The 15424-nt window shown below is 36.8% G+C and overlaps 1 protein-coding gene across 1 annotated transcript in view; it reads left to right on the forward strand.

Annotated features, from left to right (window-relative positions):
- Positions 1-15424, forward strand: part of LOC109438087 (uncharacterized) — an 82578-nt gene that overhangs the window by 49528 nt on the left and 17626 nt on the right. Inside the window, 1 exon segment of the mRNA XM_088793421.1 lies at positions 109-235. Within this exon segment, the coding sequence (XP_088649547.1) occupies positions 109-235 (127 nt within the window).

Consider the following 15424-nt stretch of genomic DNA (forward strand, 5'->3'; position numbering starts at 1 on the left):
TTTTAAGAAACTCTCTCGATAGTAAATATATTCAGAGTTAGTTTCCAAAACTATTTTCCATGTTCCTGATCCTGGGCCCTGAGATTGATTAGAAATATGCTGTTACAGGCCTCAGTGTCCTTCAAGGACGTGACTGTGGAGTTCACCCAGGAGGAGTGGCAGCACCTGGGCCCTGCTCAGCGGGCCCTCTACAGGGATGTGATGCTGGAGAACTACAGCCACCTCGTCTCCATCGGTGAGCAGACCTGACCACCTCAGTCCCTCTAGAATGCAATTCTGGTTTTCATTTTTAAATATTAATCATTTTTGTTGAGGTGTATTTAACAGAAAATAAAATTCAGCACTTTTCATTGTATAAGTCAGTGAGTTTTACCATCATCAAAATCATGATTTGGAATATTTTCATCATTCCAGAAAGATATTTTATAGCCCTTTGCAGTGAGTCTCCTCCCTCCATCCCCACCTTTCAGGCCTCTAGCAATCACTGATCTGCTTTCTACTGCAATGGTTTTGCCTTTTCTCAAATTTTATGTAAATGGGATCATAAAGTATATAGTTACCGTTTTTTGTCTGGCTTCTTTCATTTAGCATAATGCTTTTTTGATACTTGTGCATGTGTGTGTGTATCACTATTTTATTCTTTTTATCACAATTTGTTATCCTTTCACTTGATAGACACATGGTTTTTTTGTTTGTTTTTGTTTTTCCAGTTTGGGGCTATTATGAATAAAGCTGCTGTGAATGTTTCATATACAAGTCTTTGTGTCGTTATGTTTTCATTTCTCTTGTGTAAATACCTAAGAGTGGACTTGCTGGGTCTTCCAGTAACTTTATATGTAATTTTATAAGGAGCTGCCAAATGTTTAAAGTTGGCTGTACTGTTTCTCAGGCCTATATGCAATGTCGGAGAGTTCTCATTGCTCTTTGATTACCAACATTTGGTTTCGTAAGTCTTGTTCTTTTTAACCATTGTAGTTATATCTTATTGGGTTTTAATTTGCATTTCCCTGGTGACTAACAATGCTGAACCATTTTTCATGTGCTTTTTAACCATTCATATCTCCTTTGCTGAAGTGTCTGATGAAATCTTTAGCCCATTTTCTGTTCAGTTTAGTTATTTTCCCCTTCTTCCGCCTCCCCCCACACTCCGGTGTGACGGGCCAGCCGCCACGAGTCGATCAGTACCTGAATGGGGGAGTGGGAATGAAATAAAAGACACACACAAATGCTAATGCGGCCGGTCTTCAGCCATGCTGAAGCCCTGAGTTTATTATCTCTAACCAATATATACAATTTGAGTACGTGCAGTTAAACGAAGAAGATATGCATTATCTCAGTGAAAGTAAATCTTTCCAGCCTCAACCTTACTTTGACATAGAAGATACAAGGTCACTGAAACTCACAAAAGTAAATATCTCAAGGAGACAGAACCTACCAATTGTCCAGAAAGCCCTTAGTTTTCTGTGTCTGGGAACTGGCCGTTTTCACCACATTCCTCAGCAGCCGTTAGGCGCTTCTCAGATAAGGCAGAGACAATGTTATGGGGGCAGAAACCGAGCCAGTCTGCAAGGTTCAGGACTGCAAGAAACCATGGCTCCCCACACTCCGGTTCAAGCCATTGTTTCTCAGTCTAGTTGTGTAGGACACAGCTCCCTGGCCCATGGTGGTATTATGAGCCTTGCTCTCCCTCCCCGGCTGAGACAGTCAGTTGCCAGCCAGCTCACAGCAGCTTACGGCTGCTCTCGCTGGATTCTGGCCACTCATGTTGGACACTGGCCGCTCATGGCAGCACACAGTAGCCCACGGCAGCACATGGCATCCCACGGCCCCTCACGCTGGCTGACGGCCACTTACGCTGGCTGCTGGCCACTCATGCTGGCCACTGGCAGCTCCTGGCAGCACATGGTAGCCTACAGCAGCTCACGCCGAGCTCTGGCTGTTCAAGGAAGCCCAGTCCAGGGAGAGCCGTTGTTTACAATCTTAGCTGTAGAAGGCGCAGCTCACTGGCCCAAGTGGGAATCAAACAGGCTACCTCAGTGTTGGGAGCGCGGCGCTCCAACCACGTGAGCTACCGAGCTGGCCTAGTTTAGTTTTTATTGTTTTGTTTGTTTGTTTTTGGTATTGTGGAGTTGAAGGCATCCAGACCTTTAGCAAATAATGTTTTGCAAACCCTTTTTTCTCCATCTCTGGCTTGCCTTTTTAAGAAGAAAATGTTTTCACATTGTTTCTGGTTTTCACATGTACTTATGAAACAACTTTTTATATGACATAATTATAGATTCACAGGAATTAGCACAATTGTATTCTTCACAAGTTTTTCCCAATGGTTATATCGTACATGAGTATAATATAGTCTCAATACCATTTGTAAGTAGATATTTGTGTAATGTGTGTGAATAGCTCTATGCCATTTTATCACATGTGGAGATTCATGTAACCACCCCATAATAAAGATACAGAACTATTGTATCACCACAAAGCTTTCTCTTGTACTACCGCTTTACAATCATACCCATACCCTCTCCCACACCATCCTTAATCTCTGACAACTACTGATATGCCCTTCATCTGATAATTTTGCCATTTCAAGAACATTATGTAAATGGGACCATACAGTATTTAATGTCTTGAGTTTGACATCCATCCAAGTTATAATGTATATCAATAGTTTATTTCTTTTATTGCTACATGGTATTTTATTGTGGGTATTTTAATGTGTCATAATTTGTTTAACCATTCACCTATTGAAGGATATTTTGGTTGTTTCTAATTTTTGGCTACTTTAAGTAAGCTGCTATGAAATTCATGTTCAGGTTTTTCCTGTGAGCATAAATTAGTATTTCTGAGGTAAATGCCCAGGAGTGTGCTTGTGGTTGTTTGGTAAGTATATGTTTTCATTTTTGTATTACAATTTATTGGGATGACAATGATTAACAAAATTACATAGGTTTCAAGTGTACAATTCTATAATACATCTTCTACGTATTGCATTATGTGTTCATCACCCAGAGTCAGTTCTCCTTCCATTACCATATATTTGACCTTGTTTACCCTCTTCTAAAACTCCCCTTCCCCCTTACCTTCTGGTAACCACTAAACAGTTGTCTGTGTATATGAGTTTTTGTTTATTTGCTTGTCTTGCTCCTTTGTTGCCTTAAGTTTTATATCCTACATATGAGTGAAGTCATATGGTTCTCAACTTTTTCCGTCTGACTTATTTCACTTAGCATAATGATCTCAAGATCTATACATGTTGTCACAAATGGCAGTATTTCATCGTATTGCAGAGTAGTATCCTATTGTGTATATATACCACATCATCTTTATCCAATCATCTCTTGAAGGACACTTTGGTTGTTTCCATGTCTTGGCCACCGTAAATAATGCTGCAGTGAACGTCGGAGTATATACATCTTTATGGATAAATGTTTTCATTTTACTTCCCTTGCCTTTGAGGTCAAATTCATAAATCCTCTATGAACCCAACATCCATAAGTTTAGTACCTATGTTTTCTTGGGTAGATACCCAAGAGAAGGATTGCTGGGTCATATGGTAATTCTATTCTTAATTTTTTGAGGAACCTCCACGCTGCCTAGCATAACAGCTGCACCAGTCTGCATTCCCACCAACAGTGTATGAGGGTTCCTTTTTCTCCACAGCCTCTCTAACACTTGTTACTATTTGTCTTGTTGATGATAGCCATTCTGACTGGGGTGAGGTGATATCTCATTGTGGTTTTTATTTGTATTTTTCTGATGATTAGTGATGTTGAGCATCTTTTCATATATATGTCTTATTGGGAGAAGTTTCTGTTCATGTCCTTTGCCCATTTTTTAATTGGATTGTTTGTCTTTTCGTTGAGTTGTATGAGTTCTTGATATATTTTAGATATTAGCCCCTTATCGGAGGCATTCTTTGCAAATATCTTCTCCCATTTGGTGGTTGCCTCTTTGTTTTGTTGATGGTTTCTCTTGCTGTGCAGAAGCTTTTTAGTTTGATTTAGTCCCATTCCTTTACTTTAGCTTTTACTTCCCTTACCTTTGAGGTCAAATTCATAAAATGCTCTTTGAACCCAAGGTCCATTAGTTTAGTACCTATGTTCTCTTCTATGCAGTTTATTGTTTCATGTTTTATGTTTAGATATTTGATCCATTTTGAGTTAATTTTGGTATGTGATGACAGATAGCAGTCTAGTTTCATTGTTCTGCATGTGGCTTTCCAATTTTCCCAGCACCATTTATTGAAGAGGCTTTCTTTTCTCCATTATATACATGTTTTTGGCTCCTTTGTCGAAAATTATCTGTCCCTATTTATGTGGGTTTATTTCTGGGTTTTCAGTTCTTTTCCATTGGTCTGTGTGTCTGTTTTTCTGCCAGTACCATGCTGTTTTGATTATTGTTGCTCTATAGTACAAGCTAAAGTCAGGGCATGTGATACATCCAGCATTATTCTTTTTTCTTAGGATTGCTTTGGCTATTCGGGGTGTTTTGTGGTTCCATACAAATCTGATGATTCTTTTGTTGTATTTCTTTTAAAAATGCCATTGGGATTTTCATGGGGATTGCATTAAATCTGTATATTGCTTTGGGCAATATGGCCATTTTAACTATGTTGATTGTTCCAATCCATGAACACAGAACGTCTTTCCATTTCTTTGTGTCTTCTTCAATTTCTTTAAAAAATGTCTTATATTTTTCAGTGTATAGTTCATATACTTTGTTAAATTTATTCCTAGGTATTTTCTTCTTTTTGTTGCAATTGCAAAAGGAATTGTTTTTTTCATTTCTTTTTCTGAAATTTCATTGTTTATATAGGAATGCAGTGGATTTTTTGTATGTTGATTTTGTAGCCAGCAACTTTATTGTATTTATTGTTTCTAATAGCTTTTTGGTAGTCTTGAGTGTTTTCTAAATAAAGAATCATGTCTGCAAAAAGTGACAATTTAACTTCTTCATTCCCAATTCGGATGCTTTTTGGTTCTTTCTCTTGCCCGATTGCTCTGGCAAGGACTTCCAATACTATGTTGAAAAGCAGTGGTGATAGGGGACAGCCCGGTGTTGTTCCTGAACATAGAGCGAAGGACTTCAGTTTTTCACTGTTAATTACAACATTAGCTGAAGGTTTGTTATATATGGCCTTTATTATGTTAAGGTATTTTCCTTCTATACCCATTTTATTGAGTGTTTTAATCATAAATTGATGTTGTATCTGGTCAAATGCTTTTTCTGCATCTATTGATATAATCATATGATTTTGGTCCTTTATTTTGTTTATGTGATGTATCACATTGATGGATTTGCGGATGTTGAATCATCCTTGTGCCCCGGGCATGAATCCCACTTGGTCGTGATGAATAATCTTTTTAATGTATTGTTGTATTCGATTTGCTGGAATTTTATTTAGGATTTTTGCATCTGTATTCATCAGAGATATTGCTCTGTAATTTTCTTTTTTTGTGTTATACTTACTGGGTTTTGGTGTCAGGGTAATATTGGCCTCATAAAATGAGTTAGGAAATATTGCCTGTTCTTCAATTTTTTGGAAGAGTTTGAGGAGGACAGGTGTTAGATCCTATTTGAATGTTTGGTAGAATTCACTAGTGAAGCTATCTGGTCCTGGACTTTTGCTTTTGGCAATGTTTTGGATGACTCATTCAATTTCTTTACTGTTGATCAGTCTATTTAGAATTTCCAGTTCTTCATTATTCAGTCTTGGAAGGCTATATGTTTCTTAGAACCTGTCCACTTCTTCTAGGTTTTTGAATTTAGAACATGTAGTCCTTCATAGTATTCTTGCATGATCCTTTGTAATTCTGTGGTATCCATGATAACCTCCTCTTTAATTTCTGATTTTGTTTATTTGCGCCTTTTTGTCTTCGTGAATGTAGCCAAGGGATTGTCAGTATTATTAATCTTTTCGAAGAACCAGTTCTTGCATTAATTTTTTCCTACTGCCTTTTTGTTCTCGATTTCTTTTAGCTCTTCTCTGATTTTTATTATTTCCTTCCTCCTGCTGACTTTGGGTTTCATTTGTTTTTGTTTTTTTCTAGTTCTTTAAGGTGTAATGTGAGGTTGTTTATCTGGGGTTTTTTTTGTTTGTTTGTTTCTTGAGATAGGCCTGTAATGATTAAATTTCCCTCTTATTACTGCTTTCCCTGTATCCCAATAATTTTGATAAGATGTATTTTCATTCTCATTTGTTTCTATGTGTCTTTTGTTCTCTCCTCTTATTTCTTCTTTGACCCAGTACTTTAAAAACATGTTGTTTAATCTCCACGTATTTGTGGTTTTTCTTGCTTTCTTTTTGCACTTGATATCCAGTTTCAAAGTTTTGTGATCAGAGAATGTGCTTGGTATGATTTCAATCTTCTCAAATTTGCTAAGGCTAATTTTGTGTCCCAATATATGGTCTATCCTTGAGAATGTTCCATGTACACTAGAAAAGAATGTATAGTCTGATGTTATAGGATGAAGGACTCTGTAAATGTCAATTATGTCCATTTGGTCTAAAGTGTCATTTAAGGCTGATACTTCCTTACTTATTTTCTGTTTGGATGATCTATCCATAATAGTTAATAATGTATTTAGGTCTCCTACCGTAATTTTCATTTGGTCAATTTCTCCATTTAGTTCTATTAGTAGTTGCTTTGTATATTTTGGTGCCCCCTGATGGGGGCATATATATTGATAAGCATTATGTTTTCTTGTTGTGTGAAGTGTCTGTCTTTGTCTTGTTACCTTTTTTATCTTGAAGTCTCTTTCATCTGATGTAAGTATAGCTACACCTGATGTTGTCTGTACACCATTTGCTTGGAGTATTTGATTTCCACTCTTTCAGTTTGAATCTATATTTGTCCTTGTAGCTGAGATGCATCTCTTGGAGGCATCATATGGTTGGGTTTTGTTTTTTGATCCAGTCTGCTACTCTGTGCCTTTTTATTGGTGAGTTCAGTCCATTTACATTTAGGGTGATTATTCATATATGAGGATTTCCTATGTCCGTTTTGTCTTTTGTTTTCTGGTACCTTGGTGTCTCCACTGTTTCTTTTCCTTTTTGTTGTTCTCATTTCAGTGTGGTGATATTCTATGATTTCCCCCCCACACCCATTTCTATTTTTATTTTGTTGTATATCTCAATTCTGGATTTTTTTTTTTTTTTGAGTGGTTACCATTAAGTTTATGTAAAACAAAGTTTCATATATACAGTAGTTCTTTTTCTTCAGCATGCTTCTTATCTCCATACCCCTTTGTAGGTTCAGACCTTTACTCTCTCTCCTTTCGTGTTTTTGTTGTCACAAGTTATCCCTACTTATGCTGTGAGTTGATTTCTGCATTGCAGTAGTGAGTTGTCTTTTTCCTTTTTTTTTAAATATATTTTTTTTCTTCTTTACCCTTTATGTTATGTTTAAGTTTATAATGCCCAATTTGGGCAGGTTGCCGTTTCCTGCTTCTCTCTGTTTGTACTATTGTTCATGGTTTTATATTCTTTTGGTTTTTGTGTCAGGTCGAATAACCTCCTTCAGTATTTCCTGTAATGCGGTCATGTGTTAGAAAATTCCCTCAGCTTCTGTATGTCTGGAAAGGTGTTTATTCCTCCTTCATATCTATCTTTGCTGGATATATTATGGTTGGCTCATAATTTTTCTCTTTCAATAGTTTGAATATTTGATTCTACTCCCTCCTGGCTTGTAGTTTCTGCTGAAAAGTCTGATGATAGTGTAATTGGATTTCCCTTATAGGTTACTGGGTTTTTTTTCCCCTTGCTGCCTTGAGAATTCTTTCTTTTTCATTGATTTTTGATAGCTTCAATGCAATGTGCCTTGAAGACCTGTTGGGCTTGAGGTAATTAGGTGTTCCTATTTGCTTCCTGGATTCAAGGATCCAGTTCTTTCCACAAGTTTGGGAAGTTCTCGTCAACTTTTTGTTTGACTATACGTGCTGTTCCCTTCTCTTTCTCTTCTCCTTCTGACATGCCTATTATTCTCATGTTGCTCATTCTAATGGAATCAGAAAGTTCTTGGAGAGTTCTCTGATTTCTTTTAACACTCAAGTCTCTCTCTTCTTCCATCTGTGTCATTTCCAGATTTCTATCTTTGATATCACTAATTCTTTCTTCCGTTTGGTCAGCTCTACTATCTAAGCTGCCTATTTCATTCATTTCTTTTATTGAGTTCTTCATCTCCAAAAGTTTTATTTGGGTCTTCTTAAAACTTTCAGTCTCTTTGGTAAAATGTTCATTTTTGTTCTTTGATTGTGTTTCTGAGTTCATTAAACTGCTTATCTGTGTTTTTTTTGCATTTTGTTGATTTCTTTCTGAATTGCAATCTTGAATTCTCTGTTATTAAGTTACATATTTCCATCTATGTCTTTACATTCATTTTCTGGAGAGTTTTCATTTTCTTTCTGAGCTGTCTTGTTACCTTGGTTATTCTTGGCATGAAGAAATGAATTATTTCTCTTTCCTGGGCATCTACAGGAGTGGGTTCTACAGCGGGTTAATATGAAGAGGACTTTCTTTTGCTTTCCAGTATGTGTTGCTGGAATGTTTTATTTCCTCTCCCACTGCAGCCTTTTATTTTCTCTCACACTGTAACGTTTTCTTTTGCACTCTTGCTTCTCGGGATGGGGTTTCCGAAGGTGGGCTTTTTTTCTGTGAGCAGGTTGCCTGCGTCTCAGAGCACCACCTCCATGGGAAGATGTGGAGGGTGATAGAATTCTGAGCTTCTGAAAACCCAATGCTGCCTTTGCAGCCCAATGCAGAGCCTATGTGTCTCAGCAGCTCTCGTTGCCCCAAAGGGATCTGCCCAGAGAGGTGGGGGTGGGGTGGGCTGTGAGAGGATGCCGGTGCGTTTGTGGCTCTGAGCAGTGGGGACTACCAGCCTGCAGCTGTCTGGCCCCTACGGCTCTTTCCCTATGACTGGAATTAGTCACGCACTGTGCATCTGAGCCTGTGGGAATGTCACTCCAGTTCTTAGGGCTGTAGATATTCTGTTCTTTAATCTGACACTGCTACCACTTTTTCTGGAGCCCACTTCTAACACTGGGAGGGTTGGGGTGGGGATGAGCTCTGGGAGGGTTGGGGGAGTCATCCAGGCTCTGTGTCTTTGTTTTCTGTTTTCTGTCTAGCACTGAGGGCTTAAACCACAGTTCTCACCCGAGGTCTTTGCCTCGAATGCTGGGTTCAGCTATATTATATGCTGATCTCTCAGGTAGGACTCTGGGCTACAGGGAGGGAGCCCGCAGCCTGGATTCTTCCCTCACCCAAGGCTGCAGCGAGCTCCAGTCTGTGTCCCGTAGCCCTGCGTCCTGCATCTCTGCAGTTAACCTCTTCCCTCCTGTCCTCGGTCGCCCTATTTGCCCACCTTCTGGTGATGCGGTGCTCGGGTTTCAGGCATGCTTGTGTTTCTTAAGTCATCCTTTGTTGAATTATAGTTGTTCAGTTTGTTGTAACTTCCAGGGGAGATTTCAAGAGAAACTCCTCGCACCACAATTTCTGTGCTGTAATCTTGAGATGAAATTTTTTTAAGTGCTGTGGTAGCAATACTTATATTAGACCAAACTGAAACAAAGGGTATTAAAAGGGACCAAGAAAGACCCAGCAATTCCACTTCTGGGTATTTATCTAAAGAAACCCAAAACACTAATTTGAAAAGACATATGCATTCCTGTGTTCATTGCAGGATTGTTTACAAGGCCAGCATAGAGAAGCAACCTAAGTGTCCAGTGAGGGACAAATGGATAAAAAAGAGGTGATACACACACACACACACACACACACACACACACACACACACAGGAATATTATTCAGCCATAAAAAAGAGAATGAAATCTTGCCACCTGCAACAACATGGATGGACCTAAAGGGTATTATGCTAACTGAAATGTCAGATAGAGAGAGACAAATGCCATGTGATTTCACTCTTACGTGGAATCTAAAAAACAAAATAAATGAACAAATAAAACAGAAAAAAAGTCATAGATAACAGAGAAGAAACTTAGATGGGAGGGGGGGGTTAGGGGAATGGGTTAAAAAGGGGAAGGAATTAAGATGTACAAATTGCCAGTTATGAAAGCAGTCATGGGATGTAAGGTACAGTATGAGGAATATAGTTAATAATACTGTAATAAGTATGGTGTCAAATGGTGTACTATACTTATTGGGGTGTTCACTCCATAAGTTATATAAATGTTATCACTATGTTGTACACCAGAAACTAATAAAATATTGTATGTCAACTGTAATTGAAAAAAAAATAAATAAATAAATAAAATAAAAGATCCAGAGTTTCATAATATAATCCTAGAATGTCCAGGATACAATTGAAAACAATATCAAAGTATTAGGTGATTATAGCATATGGCTAAGTTAATCACAGCAGGACAACAAGGACCACAGGGAGCACTCTAGTATAAGGTGCCTACACTACATGCAAGTTGGTATTATTATGTCACTGTAAGATGGACATAGATTACTTTAAAATGTATAGTATAAATACTAGGGAACCACTTCAAAAATTTTAAAAGAAGTATGAGTGATAAACCAAGAGAAGAAATAAAATGGATTTATGTAAAATGCTCCTCAAAAGCAGAGAAGGCAAAAAAAAATAAAATAAAATAATTGGTGGGGAAAAACAAAGAACAAACCCAATGAATAGAAAAGTTACCAAAATTCAATCCAGTTCTGTTAGTAAATCATTTTAAGTATGAATGGTCTAAAAACATCATGTAAAAGACAGAGATTGTAGGATTGGATGAAAAAGTAAGGCCCAACTCTATGATGTCTACAAGAAATACAGTATAAATACAAAGACCCAGGTTAAAAGTAAAGAGGTAGAGAAAAATATGCCATTCTCATACTAATCAAAAGAAAACTGAAGTAATACTAATTTCAAAGTATACCTGAAAACATGTATAAACCAAGGATAAAGGAAAATTACAAAGGGGTCAGTTCTCTAAGAAGATATAACAATTCTAAACATTTATGCATCTAACAACAGAGCATCAAAACACGCATGGCACAAATCTGATAGTACTGAACAGAGAAATATACCATTCCACTATTAGAGTTGGAGCTTTAAACTTTCGTCTTTCAATACTGATAGATCACGAAGACAGAAAATTAGTAAGGATGAAGGCATGAACAGTATTATCAGCCAACTTGTATCTACTGACATACATAGACTATTCCAACAGCAGGAGAGTACACATTCTTCTCGAGTATACATGAAACATTCATCAAAATAGAACATATTTTAGGCCATAGAGCACACTTTAACAGATTAACAAGTGTAGAAATTAAAAATACATCCTCAGATAACAGCAGAAGTAGACAAGAAATCAAGTACAAACAGATACCTGGAGTACTCCCAAATATTTCAAAATTAACCGACACACTCTACATAATGCATGGTTCAGTAAGTCAGAAGAGAAAAACTTTTGAAATGAAAATGTATTTATGAGATACAGCTAAAGCAGTACTCAGGTTAGTTTATAGCATTAAGTACACATAATAGAAAAGAAGAACGAAAGTCAGTAACCTAAGTTTCCACCTTAGGAAACTAGAAAAAGTGAAAAACAAAACAAAACAAAAAAACCTAAAGCAAGCAGCAAAATGAAATAAAAATTAGAGCAAAAATTACTGAAATTGAAAATAGGAAAACAATAGATAAAAATCAAAACAAGATAGATTCTTTGAAAAGATCGATAAGTTGATTAACCTCTAGCCATGCTAACAGAGAAAAGAGGAAAGACACAAGTTACCAATATCAAATATGAAAGAGGGGTCATCACTCCTGAGCCCACAGACACTAATTGTAGAATAAGGAAATGCTGCAAAAACTCTATGCCCCAGGCATCTGTGGACTAGCAGTCTGCCTTGTGCCTTTCTCACTGCTTTTCCTGCCTGCATTCTTTATTATGTGAAACAGATGAGTACTTTGAGTCAGTCCTTGAGGTACCTCCATACAGGTCAGTACAGACCAAAAAAAAAAAAAAAAAAAAAAAAAAAAAAAAAATGGGGAAAAAGGTGTGTTCTGCTGCATTTGGGTCAAGGGAAGACCTGGAAAATGGAGGCTGTATGGATATAATATGGCCTGGGGTCCAGTAACAGTAATCGAGGTCATGATACTCGATTTTTACTCACCCTCTACCCCTCATGCACTCTCAAGAAATTAGGAATACAAGGGTATGACTTAATAAAGGATATATATGAAAGACCTGAGACAAACATCAGACTTTTTGGGAGACAGAATACTCTCCCTCTAAGTTAGGGAATAAGGAAAGGATGTCATGTTTCATCACTCTTATTCAATGTCTTACTCCTAGCTAATACAACAAGACAAGAAACAAAAAGCATATAAATTGAAAAGGAAGAAATAAAATTGTCTATATTTGCAGAAGACATTCTATATGGAAAACCCCCCAAAATGTACTGAAACATTCCTGGAAATAGTAAGTGAATATCGTAACTGTAGGATTCAAAGTCAATTTACAAAAGTTATTGTTTTTCTATATATCAGAAATGAACAATTGGAATTTGACATTTAAAAAAACACCTCATAATTGCCATTAAAAAGGAAGTACTTAGGGATATATCTAACAAAATAGTAGATGTGTATGCAGAAAACTACAAGACAATGATGAAAGAAATAAACAAATCTAAAAAATGAAGAGATGTTTCATATTCATTTGATTGGACAAGTTAATATTGTTAAGATGTCAGTTTTCTCAAACTTGATGTGTAAATTCAAGACAATCTCAATCATGATCCAAGGAAGTTTTAATCACCAAACTGATTCTAAAAATTATATGGAAAATCAAAGGACTTGTAATAGCCAAAATAAATCTGAAAGAGAACAAAGGTAGAAAACTAATATTTTCCAGTTTCAAGGTGTATGATATTGGCAAAAGAATACTCTTGTTATTTAGTAAAACAGAGTGGAGGACCCAGAGAGACCCACACAAATATAATCAAGTGAATTTTGACAAAAGGACAAAGGCAGTTTAAGGGGGAAAGGATAACCTTTCATCAAATAGTGCTGTAACAATTGGATGTCCATATGTTTTTAAAAAAATCATTTAGGCCTCATACCTTACATAGAAATTAACTTAAAATGGATCACAGACCGAAGTGCAAAATGTTACACAAACTCTTCCAGAAGCTAGAAACATGGGGGGCGGGGGAGTCTGTGAGCTGGGCTTGTCAGTGAGTTTATCCACACAACACCAAAAGATAATCCATGAAAGAAAAAAAAAATCGATATGTTGGACATCATTAAAATTAAAAGACATTGTTAAAGGAATGAAAACACAAGCCACAGACTGGGATAAAATAATTTGCTAATCAAATACCTTTAAAGGACTTGAACTAAGAATATATTAGCTTGGTGCAGAAGTAATTGAGGTTTTTGCAATTTTTTTTTAACCTTTTAAACCGCAATTACTTTTGCACCAACATAATATGAAGAACTCTTAAAACACAATAGTAAGCGAGAGTGATGTCAGCAAAATGATGGACTAGGAAACTCCAGGGTCTCCTAACCCTATAGGAAAACAGAAAAGAAACCTATCTGACCCAATTTTGTCAGACCTCTGGAAAACAAATATTTATAGCAACAAAACGAACACACCATCAAGAAACAGCCATGTTCAAAATGATAGGAAAAATTTGTAATGTTTACTCACCCCCTATCCCTCACACACACCAGTACAATGGTGGTCTTAGGCTTGAGCAGGTGGCAGCCCAGTTCCCATGTCCTCCCTTAAACCAGATGCAGCAGAACACACTTTTTGCAAATTACTGTGTTTGTTCTGACCTGTGTGGAGGTACCTGAAGGACTGAATCAGAGTGCTCATCTGTTTCACATAATAAAGAATGCAGTCAGGAAAAGTAGTGAGAAAGGCACAAGAGAGACTGCTAATCCACAGAGGCCTGGGCAAGAAATTATGAGTGGAAATATACAATAGACCATGTAAGACCCAGAGGAAAAGCTGAGATAAGACACTTGAAAATTAGGACATTCAAAAGCATCTGAGTCCATAGGAAAATTTAGAAAGCCACACATATACTTAGGCAAGACATTCTCAGAAAAAAACTAAGCAGACCTTACGCTTTCCCCTCTGACTGATTCCTATGCTCAGAGCAAACCTAGATAATTGGTGAAGTTCCCCAGAATAGAGTCAGTTTGCAAAGACTGGAAGAGTTTTTTGTTCTCTTTTTGTATTGTTTCATGTTTGAGGGGTTTGTTTGTTTTAGCTCCTAACAATCAAGGAAATCTGTGTCAAAACATTAGCTGAATATGAACTAAAGGAGCAGCGACTTCAGGAATCATACACCACAAGCAATTGACTTTGTAAAAATGTTTGGAAAAGTCTCAAAACAAAAAGACTACCACAGCCTTCAACAGTTTTTGAAAAAGCAGCAAACCCTGGTAAAGAGGAGAATCTGATTTACGAGTTAGCACATTATAATAATCAAATACCCAATTTTCAAAAAAAGTCACAAGGCATACAAAGAAACAGGAAAACATGGCTCATTGAAGGAATAGAATACACTGACAGAAACTGTCTCTGAAGAAGCTCAGACATCAGACTTACTAGACAGAACTTTAACTCTTATATATGATAGAAAAGCTAAGAAAAGAACATTGAAGAAGTAAAAGATATCAGGAAAATTATATATGAATAAAATTAGAATACTAACAAAGGGAAAGTAATAATAAAAAGAAACCAAACAAATTATGCAGTTTAAAAATACAATTTCTGGAGTGAAAAGTTTACTGCAGGGCATCAACAGCAGATATCAGCAGGCAGAAATAACAATCAGTGAACTTGGAGATAGGACAACTGAAATTACTGAATCTGAGGGAGCACAAAGAAAAATGATTCAAGAAGACTTAGGAATTTGTAGAATACCATCAAAGGAACTATGAAAGCTTTATAGGAGTCCCAAAAGGAGAAGAGAAGAAAGAAGCAGAAAATTATTTCAAGAAGTAATGGGTAAAAACTTTCCAAATTTGATGTAATACGTGAATCTACAAATCTAACAAGCTCAACGAACTCCAAGTAGGATAAACCCCAAAGAGACCCAAATTGAAACAGATAATCTGTCATAAGACAGAGAATCATGAAAGCAATAAGACAAGTGACTTATCACATACAAAGGATCCTTGATACAATTTTCACCTGATTTCTTCCCCAGACACTTTGGAGACCGGTAGGCAGTAGGATGATGTACATAAAGTGCAAAAAGAAACTGTAAAGTAAGAATTCTATATCTATAAAACTCTCCTTTGAAGTTGAGGGAAAAATTAAGACATTCCCAGATAACCAAAATTAAAAGTTTATTACCACTGGAGCTGCCCTATAAAAAAATGTTAAAGGTTGAACATACAGATGGCAAACAGACATATGAAAAAATGCTCA

The sequence above is a fragment of the Rhinolophus sinicus genome, chromosome 16, assembly GCF_057876585.1.
Source record: "Rhinolophus sinicus isolate RSI-liver-muscle chromosome 16, RSI-T2T, whole genome shotgun sequence".
NCBI lineage: Eukaryota > Metazoa > Chordata > Mammalia > Chiroptera > Rhinolophidae > Rhinolophus > Rhinolophus sinicus.